General features: G+C 45.3%; 1 protein-coding gene across 3 annotated transcripts in view; it reads left to right on the top strand.

Annotated features, from left to right (window-relative positions):
* The first annotated feature begins 8,056 nt into the window (after positions 1-8,056).
* KCTD1 (potassium channel tetramerization domain containing 1) overlaps positions 8,057-25,943 on the top strand; it is a 90,231-nt gene continuing 72,344 nt past the window's right edge. For 2 of the 3 annotated variants that reach the window (XM_027127654.1, XM_027127655.1), the window contains exon 1: positions 8,603-10,756. In XM_027127654.1, the coding sequence (XP_026983455.1) occupies positions 8,945-10,756 (1,812 nt within the window). In that variant the 5' untranslated portion in view covers positions 8,603-8,944. The other variant, XM_027127656.1, reaches the window with a different exon arrangement.

Below are 25,943 nucleotides of genomic sequence, written 5' to 3'. Positions count from 1 at the left end.
AATCTGCATTTTAAAAAAGCTCCCTAGGTGATTCTGATGCATTCTGAGGTTCACGAACTGCTTCAGGCTTTCAATTCAAAAGCCAAATACTTCTAGGAAAGCTAAATTAATAATGAGTTTGGAAAGCACGTGAGCCATTAAAGCATGGTGCTAAGGCACAAAAAGTCTTACAATGCCCACAGTCCCACAGAACTGGGAACAGTAGCCAGAGCAAAGATTTTCCTGGGCTGTTCAGTGATCATTTAAAGCTAGGTTCTATTGGGAGTTTGGGAATGACATATACACACTACTATATTTAAAATACATAACCAACAAGGACCTACTGTATAGCAAAGGGAACTCTGCTCAATATTCTGTAATAACCTAAATGAAAAAAGAATTTGAAAAAGGATAGATACATGTATATCTATAACTGAATCACTTTGCTGTACACCTGAAACTAACACAACATGGTTAATCAACTATACCCCAATATAAAATAAAAATTTTAAAATAAATAAATTTGAAATAAAAAATACATAAAAATAAAATAAAATAAAGCTAGGCTCTATGTGTATTACTATATGGATGGCAAAAAAAGATCTGAAGCGAGAGTCTGAGTCCAACTCAACTTCCCACTGTTGGATAAAGAATAAGTTAACGTGTTTCAGGGACTTCCCTGGTGGCGCAGTGGTTAAGAATCCACCTGCCAATGCGGGGGACAGTGGTTAGAGCCCTGGTCCCGGAAGATCCCACATGCCGCAGAGCAACTAAGCCCATGCTCCACAGCTACTGAGCCTGCGCTCTAGAACCCGCGAGCCACAAATACTGAAGCCCGTGTGCCTAGAGCCTGTGCTCCGCCACAAGAGAAGCCACCGCAATGAGAAGCCCACGCACCGCAATGAAGAGCAGCCCCCGCTCGCTGCAACTAGAGAAAGTCCACACACAGCAACGAAGGCCCAACGCAGCCAAAAATGAAAGGGAAGAAAGAAAGAAGTGTTTTTTCTGTGGCAGATAGAAATAAGGCAGAAGGAAAACTCTTGACCACCGGGACCTACTGAAGGTTCACCCCTCCCTGCAGTCAGGCCAGTCATGTTCCTGGAGAGAATCTTCTGCTTATCCTGCCTCATAGCATGTACTTGGCAGTTTGCCAAAAATCCACTGATTACATATTTTGAATTATAGATTTTGAAATATGTAGTACTTACACAGAAAACCACATAAGATCAAGTTCATGGAAATATACTCGAGTAAAAAGAGTGTTTTTTTCTGGGCAATGGAAAACAGAACTGAAGGACCTGTTCTGGTGGATTAAGAAAGGGTGTGTGCTCAAGTCTGACCCTCATTAGCTGTGTGATGTTGGGCAAGTTATTGAAACTCTCTGGGTTTCTACTCATCTGGAAATTGGGAACAGTGCTCACACATATTCATGAGAATGACTTGAGAGTGTTAATATAAAAAACCAGACCTGCAGCAAGCACTCTCTAAACCTCAACAAGAACGAATAGGGTGCATATACATTTTTCCAGATTTCTAGACTTTCTGAACCTGAAGACCCACTGCTTTTACAATCAGGAAAGAATGATAAACCACAGTTTTGCTGTGTTGTTGTTGTTGTTTACTTGAAAGTAACAATGAGCCGTAAAGAGAGAAAGGATAGTGAAACAAACAGATGCTATCACAGTCAGAGGAGTCTGTTTTTATTTGGAGTAGTGACAACATGTAACCCCCAGGGTATCCTAATCTAAGCACAGATTGTAGGAAGAGTAAACACCAAGAATGATGAATTCTGTACTGGTATCTCCCATGCCCTGGCTCTACAAATTTAGATCCTAAAATAGAGGGGTAAAGTCACAATGTTTCCTGTTTCCCCACCCCTCTCCAAGGCAGTCTTCTAACATCAGGTTCAAAGCCTGGATTTCCAGCATCAAATTAAAGAACTAGAACAAACCCATCCCAGGGCTTCTTTAAATATTCAGATAAACCCATGTGCCCCTATCGGTTAAATTAAGCTTTCCTAAGAAAAAGTAAGTCAATTAGTTCAAAATGTGGGTTAGTGCTTCTGGGTATTTAAAAGGGGATTTTTTTTTTTTTTTTCCTTTTTAGTTCATTTAGAAACAGCCACGGGGCAGGTACATACCTACTCCTCAGCACGTCCTGTGAATTGCCATGACATACCTAGATACTAATTTCTGATATCTAGAGCTTTAAAAATCTGGTCCTTAAACTTTCTCCAAGTCATGAAGATATTGAAATATGAGCTTTAAAAATGTATCTTGCTTTGCCCTTTTAGTTCATATACTTTATCTTCACCTTCATTACTGTTATTTGTCAAAGGGTGCTTGGCATTGCTATAGAACATGAGAAGACAAGATTCTACCCTTATTGAACTTCTTCCTTCCTTCATTCAACAAATATTCTGTTGAATATTTGTTGTTCATTCAACAAATATTCTAAATGTCTATAAACAAAGGTCAGTGCCCAAGACACGATGAAATGTAGCTCTAGAGCACACTTTATGACGTATACTGCAAAACTCATTTGTCCAAGTGGTCCAGATGCAATAAACTAAACTTTACCAAAACACAATTACATATTTCTTAAGATGAATTTCCAGAAGCAATTTCTGGGTCATAGAATATGAACGTTTTTGTGGCTTTTGAGAGGTTGCCTACTTGCTTTCTTAAAAGGCTATCTTAACTGATATTGACAATAAAAATATATAAGAATAACATTTTCATATCAACATTTGGGGGTAGAGTGATGTTTGACATTTTTGTTGTTTGTTTTGTTTTGCTTCTACTAATTTAATAGGTTACTTTTTTGACATGTAGCTAATAGTTTCAGGAATATTTTATCTTCTGAGACAACTGTAAATAGCTGTTCCATTACGTAAAATACATGTATTAGTTACATGACATTAACACATATCTTTATCTCCTTTTCCACCTTAATTAGTATTGTAATGGCATTGAAATAAATGTTATTTAATACTAGGACTAACATCCACTTCAGTCCTACATGCTCTTTAAATATATATGACTAGAAGATAAAGAAAGAAATGACTATCATTATTAATTTTATGTTTGACTTAACTTTGACAGCCTTTAGGTTTGACTTCTTTATTAGCCAAGAGGAGTTTCATTGTCAGAATATTATAACAAAGAGAAATAACAACACACTTTTAAGCTCTACAAAAACACGATTCTCTTATGCAAAACTGCATTCTTCTCACACATTATTCGTTTTACAAACAGCGTAGGAGACTGGTAGGAGATTATTAGGTGGAAAGATCAAGAATTATATTTACCAGGTGGCAATTAGAAACTAAAAATTCTACTCCTGCCAATCTGTGTGGTAAGTTCACTCTGACCTGTTTTCTGACAAAACATCAAAGATAAAAATAGGTAAAGCCCTCCTTACCCCCAGGAGATTTATGCAGGACAGCCCAGGGTGTTTCAACAGAAAACACCTAATTCTAGTCTGATTGAGCTTGTGGGCGTTCCTTTTGCCTTTAAAATCTTCACCATCATTTCTTCTAAGACACAAATGGGTCTCTACCTCCAACAGCCCAGAAAAATAATCCCAGTTTTTTTGTTGCCAAGTGACAAAGGTGACAGCGTCTTAGGCTATTTCTGCTGTACTCACAGTCCAAGGACGTGGCTTGGTACTGTTCTAGCTTTCCAAGATTCCCAAATCAAATGACACACAGAAGTATTTTAATGGTAGGAAACTGTTCCCTTGAAGATTTTTATTTTTTGCATCCTTTGGTTTCTAGAAACTGAATGTGGCCCGCTAAGCTTGGGCTACAGAGCCAAACTTCCCTGCCCTAAGGAGGCCTGGGAGACCTTGGGGAAGTGGCTTAACTTTTGTGAGCCTTTCTGGCCTTGGTTTTCTTGTTTATAATCAAGCCTGGAAAATACTAGAGTCTTAATAACTAAGAGCTAACGGTTGAATGTTTACGATGTTCCAGACACTGTATTACGTTTATTCATATTAACCCATTGAATTCTCACAACAACCCTGTGAGTTAGGGGTCATTATTATTATAATCCAAGATAATAAAATAATGAGGGCAGCTGGTAAGGCCAAATTAGGATTCAAACTCAAAGATGCAATTTTTAAGCACTCTGCTCCGTGACCTTTTGTGGTGGTTAGCTCTCTCCCCACACATAAATATTTGTATGTTTATTGAGTGTCTACTATGTACCTGCCACTCTGCTAAAATATGCGAAGGAACTGTACTGGAAATGAACCGGAGTTGAAGTGATAAATAAGACACAGTTTCTGCTCTTATTGAGTTTTCTTCCACCTCGTGGAATTAGATTACATGGGTTCTATTTTCATCTGAGTTCAAAAAAAAACATTACTCAAGACGATCTTCGATTAAATTCAACAGAATTTAGTAGTAATACTCTGAAACAGACATGTCAAAACAGCCTCAATTTGAATTCATATTTAACCTCCAAAGTTCTTTATGAATCTTTTAGTAATCAAATCAAGAAAGCATGACTTAAAAGTGACAACTAAAAACAGTGATGAACTAAAACATGACTTAGACGAGGAACTAAATGCTTTTTCTGGCCTCTGCCCTCAAGAGCCCACAAAATTTCTTGAATTTATCCATCTAAATCCTCCCCAACTCTCATCTCTTGATACATAGCTACCTCCCTTCCCTGGTCCCTTGCTCCTCCAATAACTGCCTATAATGTGGTCCTCTAGAGAGGGAACTAATGGCAGGAAAATATTAAACCAAAGCAGGCATTACATTCATTTTAACTTGTAAACATTATTGCAAACAGTAATGTTGCCTTATAGTTACTTTTCATCCTACGAAATTTTTTTGATATAGAAGTTCAGATGCTTGATATTTCTGATTTTTCCCCTACATGTTCCTTCCTTAAAATAGGGGTTAACTAAACACAGATCCTGTTCACGCATTCATTCATGAAAAACAACTGGAGTGTTCACCACGTCCCCGGCACCAGCCTAAACTACACAGGTATATCGGTTTAGGAGAGGAAACATCAAAAGCAACTACATCAATTATGTAACAGATGAGGTCAGAAGGCTGCAATCAAAGAGGAGGAAGAGCTGAATCTGCTTCTTTATGGCATAACTTTTCATAAAGTGTGAACTGAATGGGAGTAAGTAGGGGGGTTATAAAATGAGGAAAAAACATTTGGAGTTTTTCCTTCCAGAATAACCATGTCACTACTTTCAAGTAATCTTAGAAATGGAGAAGCACGGATGGTACTTTATAATGATAATGAAAGAGACAAAAAATGTGGAGCATATTGTTCAAGTTGTAAACCTCTTAGGGTCGCTTACAGTAAAGAGTTCTGACAGTTACATCATTGCAATCAGTGTGCCATACAGTACTGGGATCATTTTTATATAAAGAAGATACGTGTTTTATATGTGCAGAAGCTATGCTACACAACAAATAACTGTCCTTGCAAAGGAGTGAGGGACAGCTGTCAGTTTCAAGTGGTGAGCTAAAGGGACTTCATGATAGGCAAAATCAAAGTGGAGGAATCAGGCTGGGCTGATAGGCAGAAGATAACCAATATTGCCTGTCTACCAAAATAATTACAAGAAAGCTCTTTTGATTCTGTCAGTTTGGAATTGAGTGTGTGGAACGACAGGATGTTTTTAAGGAACCATTTATTAAAGCTGGAATTGAACTCCTGTATGAACTCAACTGTAATTCTGTGTTATTGGGTTTTAAAAATTAAGCAACATTTGGGTGGGGAGCGTTGGTGTGTGTGTGTGTTTTGGGGGGAGGTGAACAGGTTTATAATTGCTTGGTTTCCCTGGGTGTTCTTCCTGGTAAATATTGTAGGTACTAACTTGAAGAGGCCTTTTCCAATATTTGATGAAGTATCATTACGGGGAAAGAATTCTGGTATCGTTTCAGGAGCTGGTGCCACGAAGCAGATTCACAGTCGCCCGATAATCAGCCAGGGCGTACTTCCCAAGGTGCGTTTTTTCGTCTCTAACATTAGCGGGGGTCCTGCCCGTTGTTTGCAAAATATCCAGGCAGCATCTGAAGCTGCTGTTTTTCCAACTCCGTTAAAAAGTTATTTGTGCTTGGGGTTTTTTGGTTCTGCTTTTCCCCAACCCCGCCCCCTGGCTTTTGCCAGTAGAGACCTGCCCTGAGGGGGAAGGGGGGGAGGTTTGTCCTGGGAGCACAAAACCATTTTCTTTCCTGGAAATAAGTTGACGTCAACTGGGAGCTGTTTTTGGTTGCTTTGTTTCCCGGAGCGTCCAACCCAGCACACTGCCTTCGGCAAATTGCAAGCAATTCAAAGCAGCTCGCCCAGCAGGGAGGGGAATCGGGGAGGAGGGAGCGGGGGACCCCCGCCGCCTGCAGAAGTGGGGAGACCTGGGAAGCGGCTTCGCTCCTGGACTGGAATGTGGGTCCGAGTCCCCAGGCCGAGCCGGGAGCGCAGCCCCGAGCCAACGAGGCCCCTAGGTTCACTGCGTCGGCGGTGAGGGCCGCCGGGGAGCAGCCCCTGGTAGGTAACTTGCCGGGCGCCCACCTGAATTCTCAGAACTGCTGAAATGCCCCGCCGGAGAGTTCCGGCGGCCCCAAAACCTGGGAACATCCCGGGACAAAGAGGCTGCCGGAAGTAGCCGGTGCTACTGGTGTGTGCCAACTCGTGTGCGCGGGCCCGCGTCTGCGACTAACTTAGCTGCCTACTGCCTTGGGCTCCTTTCTACACATTTCCGGGGGACAATGTATTTTGAACAAAACGGGCCGCACCTCCGGGACGATTCCCGAGGAATGCCACCTCCGGATTCCTCGCGTCCCGAGACTGTTCTCTGCGGAGAGGAGGACGGATGAGAGCGTGTGTGTGTGTGTGTGTGTGTGTGTGTGTGTGTGTCTGTCTGTCTGTCTGTCTTTCCCCGAAGAGCGGGAGAGGGCCCGCGAGGCAGGGACTTGCTCTAACTTGTTCACACACTTGCTCTAACTTGTCCCCAAAGCTCGGCAACGTCCAGGGCCGAGGAGGAACACGGAGAGCAAGGACTCATCGCTGTGGAGACAGTCAACTCCCACTTAGACGCCCATGCGGCCCAGAGACCTAGTCTTCCTCCCTTCCTTCCTCCTTTCCTTCCTCCCTTCCTTCCTTCCTTCCTTCCTTCCTCCCTCCCTCCCTTCCTTCCTTCTTACAAATGGACAGATGGGTTACTTTTGATGCGCAAAATTATAAACTGCCCTGAAAGCAAGACAGAGGGCCCCGGGGAGAGGGGGTCCTCGGGGGACCGGCAATTGACAAGACTCTCACAGCGGAACTGCTGAGAACTCGGAAGGAAATCCGAGGACGCCCTCGAGGAGCTGGCGAGGCAGCCGCACAGGCTGGCCGGCTTGGGCCGCGCGCTGCTGGTACCTGACTCCGTAGGTTCCCCTAGCCCCTGGGACTCGGAGTTGACTAGCGCGCCGGGGGGACACTCAGACTGCCCGAGGAGGAGAAAGTTAGAATACAGGGCGAAATCCGTAGGTGGCCGTGGCTGTACGTCCAAAGAAATCAGTCGAGGCCTCCGGAGGCTCTGGGGGCGCTGCCCCTGGGAGACCTGGAGGCGGTGACGAGGACGTGCCCGGAGCCTGGGCGCGCCGGGGGCGGGCCTTTGGCTGGAAGTGGGACAGTGTCTCTGATGGGAAAGCGGGACCCGGGCGAGCTCTTTGGCCGCCTTTCCAGTTTCGGAGGTGCCCGCCCCCGCGCGCCGAAGGCAGCGCAGCCCTGAGGGCAAACGAACGGCAGCTGGCAAACTTGGAACTAGAGCACGCTCGGGATCCCAATTGCCGGAATTGTGGCGGCGGCGGGGGCGGCCGAGACCCAAGTTCACTTTTTCCGCCCTCCTGCCCGACGGATCTTAGGGACCGGCATTGCTCGCTCCAACTAGGTGGAGCGCCTTGCCGGAGGGAGTTGTGTCAGTTTGCTCCGAGGCAGGAGGGCGGTGGCCTGGGCGAGTGGGGAGGGGTCCCTGGGGTCCCCAGCGCCTCTTCCCGCGTCTCCCCTCCCACCCGCCCCTCCCAGTCTTTCTTCCGCGCTCTTTCCCCAGGCTGACTGGACCGGCGCGGACTTGCCCCACACCTACGGGGAGCGCCCCCGGTCTTTAATGACAGCTTAAAAGTGGCTGTTGGAAAAGTCGAAAGGGATGAGGCTGACGTGGGGCGTGTTTCGCTCCTTTGCAAGAGTCAGAAAGGGAGCTGGGAGCCTTGCGGCTGGCCGCAGGCCCCCGCGCCTCGCCCGCAGCAAGTAGGTGGGGGAGTCGCCGCTGCCGGCAGCCCCATCCTGCTCCCAAGCCTCGCCCGCTGCGCCCTGGCCGCGGGCGCAGAGAGGGTGCGGGGCCCCGCCGTGCCTCCTCCACCCTACTCATTAACCTGCCTGCTCCGCTCCGCTCCGGGCGGCCCCAGACACAGGCTTCTCGAAGTAGCATCCGCGGCCCACCGGGTGCTGCCGCCTCCCGGAACCCCCGGCTCCGGGGGGCAATGAGGGGGCGGTGGAAGGGGCACTGCTCCTCGGGCATTACTTAGAGAAGCGGCCGCCCCTCCCTCCCGCCGGCCCTCCCTCTCTCTCTCGCCCGGGCCCGCGCGCCACTCAGCCAGAGGGTAAGTTGGGAGTGTTTCACCCCCACCGACAGCTCTCCCTCCCCTTCCTTTTTTTCCCTTCAAAGTTTTCTTCGGAGTGGGGAGAGAGGTGGGGGAGGAAGAGGGTCCAGCCAGCCTCGGTCCTTACGCTCTCCCTGTCTAATTTACCCCCCGCCTCCCTACCCCTCCATCCCCTGCGCGCCGCTGCCCCTCCGGAGCAGCGCTCCGAACTGACAATTGGAGCGCGGCTCCTTTAAGAGCCCGGCTTTGCCTCCCGGTAGCTGAAGGTCATTAAACACAAAAGCTCTCAGCGCTGCGGTCCAATATAGCGCATGCGCCCTGCCCGAGGACTGGCAGAGAGACGGCAATATGGCGAGAATGCCTGGCAGCGGGGACTGTAACACCAGCGCGGGCGGCAGCGCCAGCGCCGCCGCCGCCGCCGCCGAGAACAATGGGGAGCGGGGCGAGGGCGAGCGCGGTGCGGGGGGCCGAGGCCGCCGCCACGGCCGCCCGCACTACTGCAGCGCGGGCGAGGAGGAGGAGGAAGAGGAGGAGGAGGACGAGATCCAGGAGGTGCAGATAACGGGGGACGAGGAGGAGGACGGAGGTGGGGGGCTGGAGGAGGAGGAGGAGGAGGAGGAAGAGGAGGAGGAAGAGATGGGTCTGGACTGGGACGAGCCCCTGGAGCCCGAGGACTCGGCCGGGGAGGAGCTGGAGCCGGAGCCGGTCCATATGATCAATATGGACCAGAGCGCCGCGCTGGAGCCCGAGGCGCCGCCGCGGCTGCTGGCGCCCCGGGCCCGTGGCGGGCCGCCTGGGGACGGCGCCGAGCTGGACCCCGACGTGCTGCAGCGCCCCGAGCGGGCCCGGCTGAGCGAGAACACCCGGCTGGCCACCCGCTACGCCGTGCGCATCTTCCGGGAGTACCTGAGCGAGAAGGCGCAGAGCCCGGACTTCGAGACCATGGACAAGGGGGCGCTGTGCCGCGTGCTGCGCTCCTTCTACGCCGAGGCCCGCTCCAAGAGCGGCCAGCTCTACAGCAAGTCGTCGCTCATAAGCATCCGCAGCTCCCTCAATCGCTACCTCAACGAGCCCCCGTACTGCCGCACGCTCGACCTCACCAAGGACCCGGAGCTGCGCAGCGCTAACCTGACGCTGGCCGCGGTCATCCGCAAGCTTGAGGAGCAGGGCGCCGGGCCGGTGGTGCAGAAGCAAGCCATCACGCGCGCCGACCTGCGCAAGCTCTACACCTCCAGCGTCTTCAGCACCAACACGCCCTTCGGGCTGCTCAACAAGGTCTGGTTCGAGACGTGCATGTACTTCTGCACGCGCGGCCGCGAGAACCAGCGCGAGCTGGAGGAGGACTCCTTCGGGCTGGCCATGGACGAGGACGGCCGCAAGTTCGTCTACTTCAAGTCCCTCGGGCCCTACCACAAGTCGCGCTCGTCGTCGTGGAGCAAGAAGCGCGCCGAGAGCAGCGACGAGGAGAACTTGCCGCGCATGTACGAGACGGGCACCGAGTTCTGCCCCTACGCCAGCTTCGTCAAGTACCTGTCGAAGCGCAACCCCCTCTGCAAGGCGTTCTTCCAGCGGCCCCGGGACCACTGCAGCGAGGGCGATGTGACCTGGTACGAGAACAAAGCCATCGGCAAGAACTTGCTGGGCACCAGGATGCAGATGCTGTCCAAGGCGGCCAAGCTCTCCAAGACCTACACCAACCACTGCATCGGCGCCGTCTCCATCGCCACGCTCAACAGCATCGCGGGCATCGGCACCAAACTGGGCTCGCCCGCGCCGCAGGGCTGCTACGCCGAGGCTCTGAACGGGGCGGCTCGCCACCACTCCCCCCATCCCCCCACCCATCCCTCTCACCACCACCGCCCCCAGCCGCCCTCGCTGGGGAACACCTATATCCTCCCCAGAGACAGCCAGGTCGGGCCCGACGTGAAATCGGAGGCTGCGCCCAAGCGCGCCCTGTACGAGTCCGTGTTCGGGTCGGGGGAAATCTGCGGCCCCTCTTCCCCTAAAAGACTTTGTATCCGCCCCTCCTCGGAGCCTGTGGATGCGGTGGTGGTGGTTTCCGTGAAACACGACCCCCTGCCTCTTCTTCCAGAAGCCAATGGGCACAGAAGCACCAATTCTCCCACAGTAGTTTCACCTGCTATTGTTTCCCCCACCCAGGTAACCAAACCAAACTCTATGCATGAAATGTTTCTCTGGTACCACTTCGAGACTAACTTGTGCTAACTCAGGTCTGGGTTGGGGGGAAGTTTTTCAAAGTAGCAAATATGCTGAGTCGGATTTGATTTCACCCTTAGAAGCTTAACTCTCTTGATGCTTTTCAGGACAGTTTACACCTAACCTTAAAGGCTGTGAGAGGGCAAGCTACCTAACAATCCCTGCTGCGCAGTAACGCTGAAAACGTCAAAGTTCTCAGAACAAAAGGGTCAGCTCAACCCTCGCAGCCTCTCTCCACTGAATGCCTGAGTTTATAAGGCAAAGAGTGCAGGAATACTGTGCATATAAATGGAGCAGTTACTTAAAATATCTTTGAATAAAGTAACCATTAAAATACTGTATTACATATTCGCCCTAACTTATGAAGGTAGAAAAAGTTATAAATTATTTAAAAAGAAAACATGCCAATCCTACTTACTGTAAAGGGGCGGGTTTTGGAGAGACTGGCGGTTGAGTGCCAGTTTATACCATAAGGTGTAGTTGAATGTAAAGCAACATTTGGGATGTAGTTTTCATAAACGAAAGTCACTTGTTAAAGTTATGGAAAGGTAGTATGTCCACTGCCAGCCAGGCTCCCAACTGGAGTGTGCCCCATGGTGCCCAGCAGAGTGGGCACTGAAACATTGCTGTCTTTCCTAGCTCCATGGAGCTCTCTGTCTAGGGGGCAGATAAGTGGTGGGAAGATAGACTACTGAGGTAACAACACAGTAGAGTGGAAAGAACACGAAAGTAAGAGTGCTAGCCCAGAAGCTGAGCCACCTTGGGCAAGTCAGTTCACTCTCTGGACTTCAGTATCCTCAACAAAGATAAGGAAACTGTTTTCACACAAAAATTATTTATTTCTAAGCACTTAGAAATCTGGGTGGAGATTGGGGATTCGATTGGATGCTTGTCTTATTATTTTTCCTGGAGGAATATATTCATATTATTAAAACTGTATTCATCTTTTGGGTACTGTGCTGTAGGAGCCAGAAAGCAGAGGTCCTTGGGGACTCTGCTCTATTTTCCAGGCAGGAGTAGCCACAGCGGGTTTTACAGCTTTGCCCTCCCTGCCATCAAGCAGAAGTAGGAATTTCAGCTCTAAGTTTGGAGGTGTAGTGCAGGTCTTTCAAGGAACAGATGTCAGGTACCTCTGTGCTTTTTCCAAAGTGGAAATTCCAGTTCTGGACACACTGACCCTTTCAAACGTTTACTTGCTAATCAGCAAGCCTCAAGGCCAACCGAGAAAGGGGCTGTGAAAGGTTCTATAAACACCAAAGTTCTCTAAAATACACGAGACCAGAGGCTTACGTGGCTTTCTGCACTTGTAGTGTGCATGGTAGTTTCTGACAGACCAGGAGGTGGTTGTAGGGCGTTGTAAGGATGGACAGGAGAGTTCTTTCTCCTCTTTGGAGAATTTGGGTTTGCTTTTTCTTTGAAAGCAGAAATAAACGATCACATTCTTCTGATAAAGTAAAAACCCTTAAAATGCCCTGGTTTCAAGTAGCACCTGATTAATTAAGAGTTAAAAGCCTAAGAGAGTTTATTAAAGTATCTATCTGCTTGAATTTAACAATGAAGCAGTTTGTCCCCTGGCATTTGTCTACTGGTTTCTTGACACCAGTGTCACATAGAATAATGACATGAGATCCACGAAAGATTAGGGGGGTTTGTTTAGTTGGTTTGGTTTTGTTCTAAGAATTGCAGTCACTCTGTCACAGTCTTTCATTTTAACTGAGTGAGATCAATCATTTCTGTAAACCTGAACACTGATTCTTTTATTCTTTAGTGATTGTCAGGTAACTCCCAGGTTAAATGTAGATTTGAGGGTCCATATGTTGGTTATGTTATCATTATGCCTCTCAAACAGTATCTTAGCTAAGTCTCTTGCAGTTAAAACACTACAAAAAGTTGCCCTCTTTGCTTTCACTAATGTTAGAGTGAACATTTTTTTTATCAGCCTTAAGTTTAAGGGAACTCTTTAGTAACTCCTGTAGAACTCACTTTATGAAGTCTGAGCATTCTAAGTATGAAAAAGGTGTTTAATTTAAGTACAAAGCTGATATTAAACTTTTTCCTCCTGTATTTACTAAAATCGCTGTTGAGGTTCAGGGCATTTCCTGGGGATTAAGGACTGGCTGGGGTTACTGGCTGGAGGCTTTGCTTTAGGTCGGCAACTCCTTTGGCTGGTCATTAATCCCCAGGAAATGCCCTGTGTACCTCGAACTTCGGTCATTATCACTTAATTATAAACATAGGCTGTCTAACTTTAATGCAGGCTAGACCCTCATCAAGTGGAGTGGCGCTGGATTCCACTAAGGACCACTTGAGGCCACAGTCCCCCCCGCCCCGATGTTTGATTCTTTTGTAACATTGCAAGTTTCTCAAAAAAATGAAGAGCCTGTTACTATCAATGCATTTACTGTTTTTACTTCTTGAGGGTGTTCATAAGTGTATCACTTATGGGACTGGTTGAAAAATGAATGCACTCAAGGATTAATGAAGATTATGGAATTTGTGATGTTTTCACTCATGTGGAGTGCCTGGTTTTAGTTGGTTTTGGAGTGGGTGGAGGGCTTGGTGGTTGTGTTGGTTACCTTAACTGGTTCATTCATGAATTCTTTTGAAGGTCTGTATTCAAAGTAAGGGATGGTTTTAGTTCCCACCCCTCCCCACCCAAGGCTGTTGTGATTTAAGTGATCCAGTTGCTAGTACAACATCTAGCTCCCAGGTGGAGATAACGTGGTGTTTAAAGGCTTAGCATGTCCCATATCCTACCTCTTCATAGCTGTTCTCTTTGCATGAAAATGTAGCATTTTTCCTGCCTCAGTCAACAGTACTTCAGCCTAGGTGGGATGATAGAGATCTGTAATTTTAGTCTTTATCATTTACAGAAAGAAGAATACTAGTAGGAGTTTAGATTCTAAATATCATAGTTTTGTTGCTAAAGCTTTTATGGACTGTACCTTTCTTGGTACCAAACGAAAATGTGAAAATTAGCTCCCTAACGTATACCTAAAGTCTACTTGGCAGCGTTCGTAAGCTTGTGACAAAGGTGCCTTCAGTTGGAGCTACTTGGCCCTAACCCAGATTACTTCCAGAAATACTTTTAAGGAATCCTGTAAGTAGGAAATCTATTAGTGGAGAGATTCTGGGGTTGATGGTGCACGTCCAGTGTTTCTGTTTCATCGACTTCACTAGGGGCCAGAGTCTGTCCTTAGAGTCTCCAAGATGAAAATTAGAGCAGCTTCCCTGTGAGGCACGCCCAGTGGTTCATGACCTTGCCTTTGAGGAAGCTGGATACTAATAGCACTTGGGAAACCACTCTTCATTCAGGTGCTGTCATGTGGGAAGGGAGAAGGAATACTCATTCTATCTACTTACTAGAAAAAACATGCATTTTCTGTATTATTGAAATTATCACCAAAATCTTATTTTGAATTTGGAGACTTTAATTTCCTTAAAGATGGAATCAAACTTCTGTAAACGTGACAGAAGAGTGTGTTTAACAGCTATGGCAATTATAGGTTATCTGGAGCAATTAGGATTAACCACCTTGTTTAAAATGGGTATTTTCCTGATTTTTAATAATATTTTGTGGCTCTATTATTTTTTCTGATGCAGGAATGTTTGCTCTCCTTTACAGAAAGTTCAAATTGGTGAAGAAACTAAATGGCATTAACATAAGTGTGGAACTTTCTTCATTCACTCAGGAAACAATTACTGAGCACCTACTATTTTGGCTTGGGTACCAGGAATCTTTATAAACTAATCACTTTCCACTTGGCAAGTAGTCTCATTGGCAAGATTTTGGCCTCATTAAATATTAAAACGAGATTAAAATAAAGGTTAAAAGGTGACGAAAGAGATCTGTAGTTTTACTCTTGCATATTCATATTGCAGTGAGTACTCAGGTGTATTATTTTAAATTGATATGAACCTACATATATGTCAGCTCACTATCTATCATATCTGATCCAGGAAATAGAAAGCGAAGTATTTGCCACCAAAGGAGAAAGTGGATGCCATTCATCTCGAATGTAAACCCTGACTTAAAATCTGGTTCCCCTAACAAATGTCACCTATAAGGGCATCCTCTCGTCATTGTAGATGGATTTCAAGCAAGAAGAGCCCCTTCTTCAAATAGGACTGTGAGTTGTGCGTGAGACCTCTTAGGTTTTCACCTTGATTTAGGCCAAAGCTCCACTTCAGTGATTTAATAAGTTCACTTTCAAGTTATCTTTTGGCATCTCCACTGCCACTTCAAAAGCAGAATCGATATAGGAGTTGCTTTGTGGTTACGTATGTTGAAAATCTCAGGACGAGACGTAAACTAGTATTCTAGAACTTTTATTTCTAGAACCTTTTTTACTTCTCTTGATTGATCATTCACTGCATTGTACCGATTAGTCAGGATGCTATTTGAAAGACTTCTTTGGAGAATTTAGATAGGGGATAGGTAGTGGGAATTAATTGGTCCAAAAAGGGAGATTGATTGACTTTGATAAATGAAAATGAAAGAAAATGGAGCTTTAGAATTTGAAACCTTGTGCTGATAAACATTTTTGTTTAACACTAGTAATATTCTAAAGAAGCTGAATTCAGCTCAACCATTGTTTTTTGTTGTTGTTTTTCTTGGCCCCACTGCAGGGCATGCAGGATCTTAGTTCCCTGACCAGGGATCGAACCGTGCCCCCTGCAGTGGGAGCAAGGAGTCTTAACCACTGGACTGCCAGGGAAGTCCCTCAGCTCAACCATTGTTACCTGAACCTCTTGCTACCTGCTAAGTAGTGCCAAGAGGAACAGGATTCAGTTTTTGCCCTCGGTCAGGGTTTGCAGAGGACAGGCTTCCAAGCTGAAGTGATTCTCTGTTTGTTGCATGAACATCACAAGGGAAACAGATGAACTTGTCAAGTTTTAGGCCCTTTGGGTTTCCAGATCTGTGAAAGTTTCTCTTTGCCTTCTCTTTCAAGAGAGGATGGTCTCTGAATGGTGTCGAGTCTTTATAACAGAGATTGAGCTTCTATATGGTCTAGAAATAAATGGGCATTTAAGCCATTCAGGATATCTCGCTAATATCCCCTATGGGCTGAGATTGAACCTGCATGTGAGGGGATGTTACCTAGCGCCCATGGCTGTGAACTAGACACTGGACCCCAGCGCGTCCTGTCAGACTACAGGAGGCCCAACCTAATTAGACGTGTTTTAGGTTTTCAGTAATTCTGTTCAACACTTTTTTTTTTTTTTACTGTCAGACTTTCTTCCTTTCAGCTTTTGCTATAACAATCTGACGGAGCCTTCTTTTCCTTAAAAAAAAGATCCATTTATATCTGACAGCAAACTTTCCTTTGTGACTGAATTTTTTTTTTATTCATATCCTATCCTAAATTTGTCCGCATCTTGGGTCACAGAATTTTCAAAACAAATGGAAGTGGGAACAAATGGAAGTTTGTGTTCAAACAAATTTTCAAATCAAATGGAAGTGGTCTTCCAGTATTGGAAGGCCAGAGTGTCTGAGCTTTAATCGTAGTTTTTGTCACAGCAGTTTGCTCTCGGGCAGCTTTGCAAACCCCAGTGGGAACTTCCTTTTTCTGGAAACCCACTACTTTCTGAGATTTGTGATTTGTGTTTAGCAACTGGAAACAGTTCAGCTCTTGTGGGCCCTCCAGGTAGTTAGTTCGGTTGTTTTTAATATGGGGGGGGAGGGGAGCGGGGTGGGGGAGATGGTGCGGTGGGGGGGAGTACAGGGAAGTCCCACAGGCGTGAAGGAGCGGGGATGGGGGGGCGGTAAGGGTCTCCTGTGTCGAGTCCATTTCTGGAACCTTGGGAAACTGCGGGTACCTGGGGAGGCCTTGGAGGGAAGCCCCGAGCACCATCCAGGGCCACTCAGTTCTTCCCCCATCACCAGCCCTATCTCCACCTGAGTATAGACATTTGAAACTCATCTTTGTAATGCAAGCCTTTCCTGGGAGTGTCTAGACTCCTTCACACCCTGAATTACTGCTTTCCCCTGATCACCTGGCAGTGAACCCTGGCAGATGGGCGGTTTGATCCGGTCTGTAAGGAAGGAGGCAAAAATGTGCTACCTACGAAGGGCTGACAGATTTAAGAGAGGTTAGGCTGTAGGCTTCTGGGAAGAAAGAGGAATTTGGAAAGGAATGCTGGAGAATGACAGAGATAAGTGTTGCTTCCTTTGTGATAATTGGGTTACCGAATGTCAAGACTAGTTTGGAAGCTTGCAATTATCAATTTCTAGTTTTAACTACATGTCCCCAGTCCAGGGTAACTCACCCGGTTCAGTCCGCCGTCTCACCACTCAGTCCCCATCCTTCCTCTCTTAACACAAGACAAAGGGAACTGTTATTTTTAGCACCGGGTCCCATAAGGGCTCTCTCCACCACATTTCTTCAGCTTGTGGATTTGTTTTGATACCTACACGTGCTGTGGCTCTTGCCATGTAGTTTTTGGTTTGGGGGTTTTTTTGGCTGCGGCGCGTCAGGCAAGATCTTAGTTCCCCAACCAGGGATCGAACCCGCACCCCCTGCATTGGAAGCGTGGTCTTAACCACAGGACTGCCCGCGAAGGCCCTGCCATGTGGTTTTTAAGGAACTTACACAGGTGAACTGTTTCACCATCCTGGCTTCTTCACTGTTCTGGGTCAGGGAATGGACATTTGGACCAGATCCACGCAGGAGTGAAGGGAGGGAGTGTGTGGCCCCGAGGCTTCCACTTTACTGGGCTGCAGTCCAGAGACAAACGTGATTCCCTCCTTGAAGAGTCTGATGTCAACTGTCTCAGCCTCTAACTGACTCTGTAGTTAGGAAGTGGAATGTCATCATGAATAACAGAGGGCTTTAAAGGGGTCCCCCGACCGGCAGCCTCTGCATCGCTCAGGAGCAGTGGGCTACTTGGTCTCCTTTAATCCTCACACAGTCCTTCAAGGAGTTATGGTTATTATTTCCATTTTACAAAGGAGGAGTCTGTTAATAGATGTTGACTTAATTTACTGAAGGTCCAACAACTGGTTAGTGACTATGTTGGGATTTGAGTCCAGAACTGTCAGATTTCAGAGTCTGCTTTTAAATGCATGGTCTGTTGATTCCAAAATTCTCAGCTGTTCAAATAAAAGAATCCATTAAAGAGAAGATGATATAACATTAGATTCATATCACTGCCTGAGGTGCTTTCCTGGAGCAACTTAAGAAGAGCAAACCTGTTAAAATACAGCAAAAAAAAAAAAAAATTGGGAACACAGAAGAATATTCCAGTGCTTAACATGCTTCCATTTTGCTGTGTGTGGTCCCAGCCTCTGACGAGTCTGGGGACAGTATCAGCCTCTTTTGAGAAGCCCCATCACATAGAACATGTTAAGAGTAGACTCCAGGGCCTGACTGCCGGGGCCAAAGCTCAGCTCTGCCCAGAACCAACGTGGTTTTCAGTTTCCTCCTGGGTCAGATGGGGACAGTGGTCATACTCACCTCCTAGGGTCATCAGCGTTAAATGAATTACTGTTTAAGAAGTGCTTAAAACAGGAGTGGTCAATGAACATTTTCTGTCATTTTATTATCTTAGCACAGAATGTTTGACGTATGAAAAACGGCTGATCTTGCTGATAAAGTCCCAGTGTCCGTCTTCAGTGTTTCTCTTGTGAATAGGTCGTACGGGTGCTGCGCAGGGGCCTTTCTGCCGTGTCTCCTTCTGGGGCGTCTGTTGCCTTGGGCCAGTAGCACCCCCTCTGGTCTCCTAGGAGATGGGCAGTCTCAGGAGGCCTCTGGCAGTGTGGCTCACCCAGGCCCCCTCCCTCTCACTGTCACCTCAGACAGCCATTCCAGGTGGATGCTTTATACCAAAGCTGGTTTTTCTCCCCTCTACTTTCCTTTGATACTCAGCTCCACAGCTTCTTCTAAGTTTGTTCTGCAGACCCTTCCCACTGCTAGAGGGGGTAGGAGGCACTCTCTGAGGGGCATAATCGCTGCCCAAACTCCAGGGGATTCACAAAAGTTGGCTTACAAGGAGATTGACAGCTTTTCACAGGAGTAAATTTTATTTGGAATGGTTTGGGATTAGGGGAGCAGTCATAATACTGGGGTTCTTAAAACATCATGAAGGTCGTCATGGCAATGACTTTAGTAAATTTTTGGGGGGGGTGTAATTCAGATTGTATTGCTTATTATGTCATCCATACAACTTTAAGTAAACAGACGTTGAAAAAATATACTGGAAGTATTAAACAGATGATGGCAATATTGATGAGAATGTTCAAGTGTTTTACATAAGGTAGTAAGAGGCACCGCTGCCACTGTCACCACCCCCCCTGAAATTTGTACATTTCGTATAAAAAGAGTAAAAATAGTTCAATGGCATTTAACTAGCATTATTCTTTGTAATGACTTTCGTAAATTTTAATTCCAGTATTCTAGAAGTAGGGCCTGTATTTGGCTAGATCTTCTGGTATATTGTTTGCATTTCCCTAATGCATAATTGGATTATAATTTTCTAATTCTTTTTTTTTAATATTCTAATTCTTGACTTCTGTCTTGGAGACTATATAAAATCAGTAGAAGTTTTACTTGAAGTTGATGTGTACTAATATATGCTTTGAATAGGCTGCAGAATCAGGGTAAGTGGTTGGTGTTCTGATGCGGCATTGCTGACCAGTTAATGACCTCTTCTGACTTGTTCTTAGTTTGACAAAGCGAGCACTCGTATAAAATAGAAACGATTGCTGTGATGATGCAGGGATCTGTCACCTCTAATTTAGTTTGCTTTTCAAATAATCACAGTATTCAGCCACCATATTCCCAGTAGTATAAGTTTGTGGGTTTGAGAATTATATTAAATAAACTAATAATAGCTTTAATTAATAATTCTATTAATTCATTAAGCCAGCTCATCTGGAATGTTGGTTTCTATTTTGTGAGATTTTTTTCTGACAGAGTTATATATAAATAGATTTTAGATATTTTCTTTCCATCTTGAACAAATATCTCATTGTTTTTTACTCCAGAAAAAAAGAGACTGGCAGAAAATTTATTTTACAGTGGAAAGCATGTTGCTGCAGAAACACACAGACCTAAATAAAAGTGTAACAAGAATATTAGAAAACGGATTATGCTAGCTTCATTCTCTTTTCTTCTCAACGTGGTGTTCATTCACATGTTGAATTTTTATAATTAACAGTAGGATATTCATAGTGCTGGTGATATCACTATTTTCAGGATTATTTTACGGGTGGGGTGGTAAAGTTCAAGGTATGTTTCTCAGGTTTATGTTTTTAAACTTATGAAGAGGACTTCCCTGGTGGTGCAGTGGTTGAGAGTCCGCCTGCCGATGCAGGGGATGCGGGTTCGTGCCCGGGTCCGGGAAGATCCCACATTCACGGAGCGGCTGGGCCCGTGAGCCATGGCCGCTGAGCCTGCGCGTCCGGAGTCTGTGCTCCGCAACGGGAGAGGCCACAGCAGTGAGAGGCCCGTGTACCGCAAAAAAAAAAGAAGAGGATCATGGAATCCTAGATCCTATTCATAGCATTTAACTGCTATCTCAAGTGATGTATGTTAGAACCACCTCTTGGGATGTGAGTGGTGATCTGAGAAAAGTCAAGATGAAGGAGACTGCTGCTATACAGAAAAACTCTGAAAATAGAATTCATTTATTGAGCACTTACTGTGTGCAAGGGCAGGAATTTGGAGGTAAAGAATAACTTAGAAATAGTTAAGAGAAGATGCTGGAGAAACGACAGTGGCAATACCTGGGGCAAGTCAGAAGGAGGACCCAATGGAGAGGATGAGGGTCTTGTACCATCTGATGACTGTTCACAAGTAAAGCCTGGGTAGTAAACAGTGTGTATTACTTTCTAAGAAATGGGACCGAAGGTGGCCCGACCAAACTGAAAGACTAAACATTTAAGCCTTAAAAGTGTGTGAAGAGAAAATGTAAAAACTCAGAAGAAATAAAATCTTGCCTTGTCAAAATGTAAGCCTTTTCCTTGCTGTGACATTGATCTCTCTTGGGAAGGCCTTAGTATACTATTTTAGATGTCCCAGCACGACGTAGGCTGCCACATCTCTCTCCATATCAGCCCCTCTAAACGTTCACCCTGTGTTAATCCACGTGTTTTAAGACTCAGTATTTACGCAATAACCCAAGGAAATTCAGAACTGGTACTGTGTCCTAGTTTACATTTCAGTTCCAGCTCTTTGAATTACTAAAGCCTGGCTCCTTTGGTACCCAGCAGTATTTCTGTCACATCTCGAGTCCGGGACCATACGATGAGTAATCAATTACTAAGGTACATGAGAATAGTGCTTAACGATTTGCAAATGGCTTTCTTGTATGTGACTTCATTCTAAGGAAGCTTTGCAGGGCCCTTTGTAGTGTCAGGTACTGGCTTAGATAGATGGTGCTGACACAGATAAATTCCTTGTCCTTGGAGGACTCAGTCTCGTGGAGGGGGCAGACAGGTAACCTGAAAGATAAACTCCGATGTGTGATAACTCCTGTGATACTGTGTCCACACAGTATAAGCAAGCTGAAGGGGGAGGGGAGGCACTGGGATTATACCCATCCTAGGTGAGAAAAACGGACCCTCAGAGAGGGTAGGCAGTTTCTCAGGTTCACCTCACCACGGAGGAGTGAAGTTCCAAGTCCAGGGCCAGGCCTCTTATACAGGGCTGCTTTGGGGGCTGTCATTTATAGCTGAACTTTTGTTTTGTTGGTTCTTTTGGCTGCACTGTGTGGGATCCTAGTTCCCCAACCAGGGATTGAACCCGCACCCTCGGCAGTGAGGGCACAGAGCCCTAACCACTGGACTGCCAGGGAATTCCCTAGCTGAAGTGATAAAAGCAGTGCAGTTAGGCATTAAAGAAAGAAAGAAAGAAAAAGGACCCTGAAGCACAAGCATGTAGATGGATGTGTCTTTTAAAAACTAAAAAAGGCTTAATGTGATTTTCATGCTTTCGGTATTTTAGGAAAATCCAAGGGAACATTCTGGATTAGGGTGAAATAGAATGGCCCAGCACAGGCTCCAGGCGTCAGTGGCTGACAGCTCTAGCCAGACTGACTGGGGGATCTTTCCTTACAGTGAAGCCCAAGCTCCTGGAACCCTTTCTGCAGTGGTTGAGGGCTGACCCCCACGGGGAGCTGCGCGGTTCCGTCTGATCCCTGACTGGTTGGCAGTTGAAGTCCAGCTCCCCAAGGCCTTCGGTCTTTCCCACTTCAGCCAGAGCACTTAATTAAAACAAAAAGTGAACACAGCTCTGATGCAGGTATGGCTAGTAAAAAGAACCTATAAAAATGACAGTGGAGTGCCCGGCAAATGGAAGATGTTAATGATACTAAGGCGCTTCATGGGGCACGTCTGTACCTCTTGGCACAGGACGACAGGCTGCCCACGGAGGCTCTTCCTCACAGCGGCCCTTGGCCGCCAGCTCCCACCCAGACTGCACAGGCAAGCTGCCCGGGCTCTGCCGACCTGGGACCACCCGACTTCTCCCTGCAGGAACATCGCTGGGAAGTGGCCACCACTGACATGTAGCCCTTTTCGCTGGTGACAGCAGATTACACAAGGTTTCAAGGATACTTTTGTGACACGGGAGCAAAAAGGAGACAGGGAAAAGGCACAGGATCAGAAAAGTTAAAGGGGAGGGAAGTAGCCAAGGTACCTCCAAGCTTACTGGACATTTGGAGCAAACTCAGCGTTCTCATCAGTTCTAATTAGACTTACCAAAGGGTAGACCAAGTTAAAGCTAAGAGAATAATAACTCTGAATTACCCTTGGGCAAGTTACTTAGTTTCCCAGCTGTTAGATGGGAAGAATGGGAATCCATTTGTTCCTCGGTATCCTTGGAGAATTGGTTCCAGGACCCCTGCAGATGTTCAAGTCCCGTATGTAAAATGGTGTAGTATTTGCATATAACCTGCACACACCCTTCCTTATACATTAAATCATCTCTGGGTTACTTATAATACATAATACCACATAAATGCCACGTAAGTAGTTGTAAATACAATGTATTGTTATAGTTATAAACACAAATACTATTATAAATACAGTGTAAATGTTATGTAAATAATTGCTGGTGCATGGCAAATTCAAGTTTTGCCTTGTGGAAGTTTCTGGAATGATTTTTTCAATATTTTCGATCTGCGGTTTGTTGAAACTGTGGATGTAGAACCCATGGATATGGAGGGCTGACTGCACTCCAGTTGTGAGTGGTAAAAGCCCATAGTAAGTGCTTAATAACTGACAGCTTTAAAAAATTTCCGTTGGTTAGAGATTGCTGACAGGCTAGAGGAAAAGCAGAGGGATTGCATACAATTTCCAGCTGATCCTCAATATTCTCTTTTAGAGCTAAGACAGTGGATCCAAAAAAAAAAAAGCCCACAAAATATTTATAAACACAGGTGAAAGAATGGAAATATGCAAAGAAACCAGCTGGAGGACCCACATCTATGATAAGAACAAAATAACAATAACCAAAAGGCAAATAATAAAAGAGAAAAATGCGTATTAAATTCTAGGTATCCCTGTTTGAGCCAGTGTGTAACTCACTGAAGTATAAAAATAAAACTAAATCTGCAAGCTTTTGTTCTCTCCTTTATACCATGAAGAGGTTAATTTAAACATATATAAAATGTTTCACAGATTAATTTTGGACTACCTTTTAAGTAGATCTTAGAAAAAAGTTGAAATGACTTACAAGTATTGACAATATGTCTTCAGTGTTCAATAAAATTATCCATCTCATTAAAAAATACACAATTTGATTTCTTTTAATTATAAGCAGTAAATTTATAGAAATTGATCTTTTTATTTATAATTTTCATTAGAGGGTCGTGATTCCAGTAAAGTATATTCTAAATTGATTTGAATAAACAAAATATCTTAATAGTATAGAATATGCAACTGAGATCTTTTACACTTTTATCATTAAAAACAATACATGTGACCAGATGATAAATTGCAGGTTTTGTTTTTTGGTTTTTTTTAATAATAGTTTAAAAAACATTCTCATGGCCACTTTACAACCAGAAAATATCTCATCCAGATACAATAAAGAATGTGAAACTTTCTGGCAAGTATTAAATAGAACAGTGGCACTCTTTGTGTCAAAGTGCTAATTTGAGAGAGATTATGTCATGCTTTTAACTCTCTTTTCCGATGTGGCAATAAAGTACTTGCTCAACTGACATAAATCATCAAATATTTCACATTTTAGTCTTAATTTAGTTTATACCAACATGTTTAGAAATGAAGTCAGTAAATATTATTTGCATCATGAAGTACGAATTATAATTAGAAGATTAGCCTTCAATGCATTGCCTTTACTAAAGATACACATCTCATTCCTGAAGAATTTATCCCCATGATCCATTCAGGAGCTAACACATATGTGTGGAACTTGTTACCGTACATACTCAGCATACATGATTCGATCCAATCGCATAACAATCTTGTACCCTAGAAAGATGAAGTAGCCTGCCCCTGGAAGTTCAGTTAGTAAATGGCAAACTCAGGGCGTATCCCAGGGCTCCCACTTGACCATTTATTCAACAAATACTAATTTTTTTTTTTTTTTGACTGCGCCACGCAGCCTGTGGGATCTTAGTTCCCTGACCAGGGATTGGACCCGGGCCCTCAGCAGCGAAAGCGCAGAATCCTAACCACTGGACCGGCAGGGGATTCCCATCAACAAATATTGAGTACCTACTATGTGCTAGTCACAGACGACCCAGTAAAGAACAAGACAGGTCTCATTTCTCATAGACTTGACATTCAAGTGGGAGAGACAGACATTAAAACCAACAAAACTATCATCGAAATAGACTGAAGTGACTGCATCAGTTGGGTCCCACCCACAGAGGAGTGGGCCACACACACTGAGCACAGGGTCTCTCCTAATCCCAGAGGAGGCTCTGCATGAGCCCAGAGCAGATGGACCCGTGACTGGTCTTGTCCACTCTTCCAGGTACAGGTGGGCACTTTTAAATCAGACTTACAGTTTCCCGAACTAGAATATTGGGTTGGCCAACACGTGCGTTCAGGTTTTTCCCGAACGCACATGTTGGCCAACCCAATGTTAGGGGAAGGACGGTAACCTGTATAGAACAGGTCTTAGTATCGTTTCTTAAGAGCTCAGGGTGGACAGCACATCTGAGCACCTCAGCTTGTTAGGCGGGGAGAGGATACGGAAGGCCAGAGAGATGGGTAGCAGAATCTGATCCAGAGTCAGGAAGCGCTCCTTATTCATAGGCTCAGAATCTCCTTGCTGGTCAACAAAGCCCCGGTTCTCACTTGCTAGGTTATGTGTAACCCTTATGATGTGACAGTTTCAGACTTTATTCAGTTGATTCCCATCCCGGGGAAGGTCCTCCCATGCCTTCAAAGGACCGGGGTCTTTCTCTCAGGGACACATTTCCCCACACTGCCTCACTGAGGATATCTGTCAGAAAATCTGTGCTTTTCTCCCCACTTCTATTCTAGAAAGCAGCCAAGGTATTATTGATGGAATCAAAAGAAAATATCAACACGGGTGGGCACTTGTTAGTCCATATTTGTGATGCTAAAGGATCGTGGGATTAGCATTTGAGAGTGAGATCACCTGGCATGGCTGCTGGTTACTGCTGTCACCTCACTGGGTGTTAGTCTAACTTACCTAAACCAATTTATGAGAAGTCCTTCTTGATGAGACGGGCATTACCGGAATACCTGGTCAGGTGATCTTGAGAATCCCTTCTGCCCTAAGAACCTAGGATTCCATCGTGGCAAAAATGTCTGCAAATCAAAATTTTACAAATCAAATGTTTGTAAATTAGATCGCAGTTGAAAGACACTGAGTGAATTCTTTTTTGGAGCCCTCATTTGTCCTCGATGTGAATTCCGTTATTGGATCAGGCTGTTTAACCTTAACCATACTTGGTATACTTTCTAGTGTCTGTTGCCATTTCTGGTTGGGATTTATGTTTCAAGGATATATGTCTTTTTCTACAATATTCAACTTAATGTGATGTATAAAGTAGTGTATCTGATTTAATGTATCTCAACCTGCGGTTGAAATTTTCTTACTGATTTAGGGTTGTTTTCTCTTTTATTTGCTGTATGCAGAGTAGCCTCTCAAAAACTAATGGTTGAATATTTTTAAAAGTGAGAGTT

The sequence above is a fragment of the Aethalodelphis obliquidens genome, unplaced genomic scaffold, assembly GCF_003676395.1.
Source record: "Aethalodelphis obliquidens isolate GAN/ISIS:26980383/991018 unplaced genomic scaffold, ASM367639v1 scaffold32, whole genome shotgun sequence".
NCBI classification, from domain to species: Eukaryota; Metazoa; Chordata; class Mammalia; order Artiodactyla; family Delphinidae; genus Aethalodelphis; species Aethalodelphis obliquidens.
The sequence above is the reverse complement of the archived record's forward strand: the minus strand, read 5'-3'. Positions and strand labels throughout refer to the sequence as shown.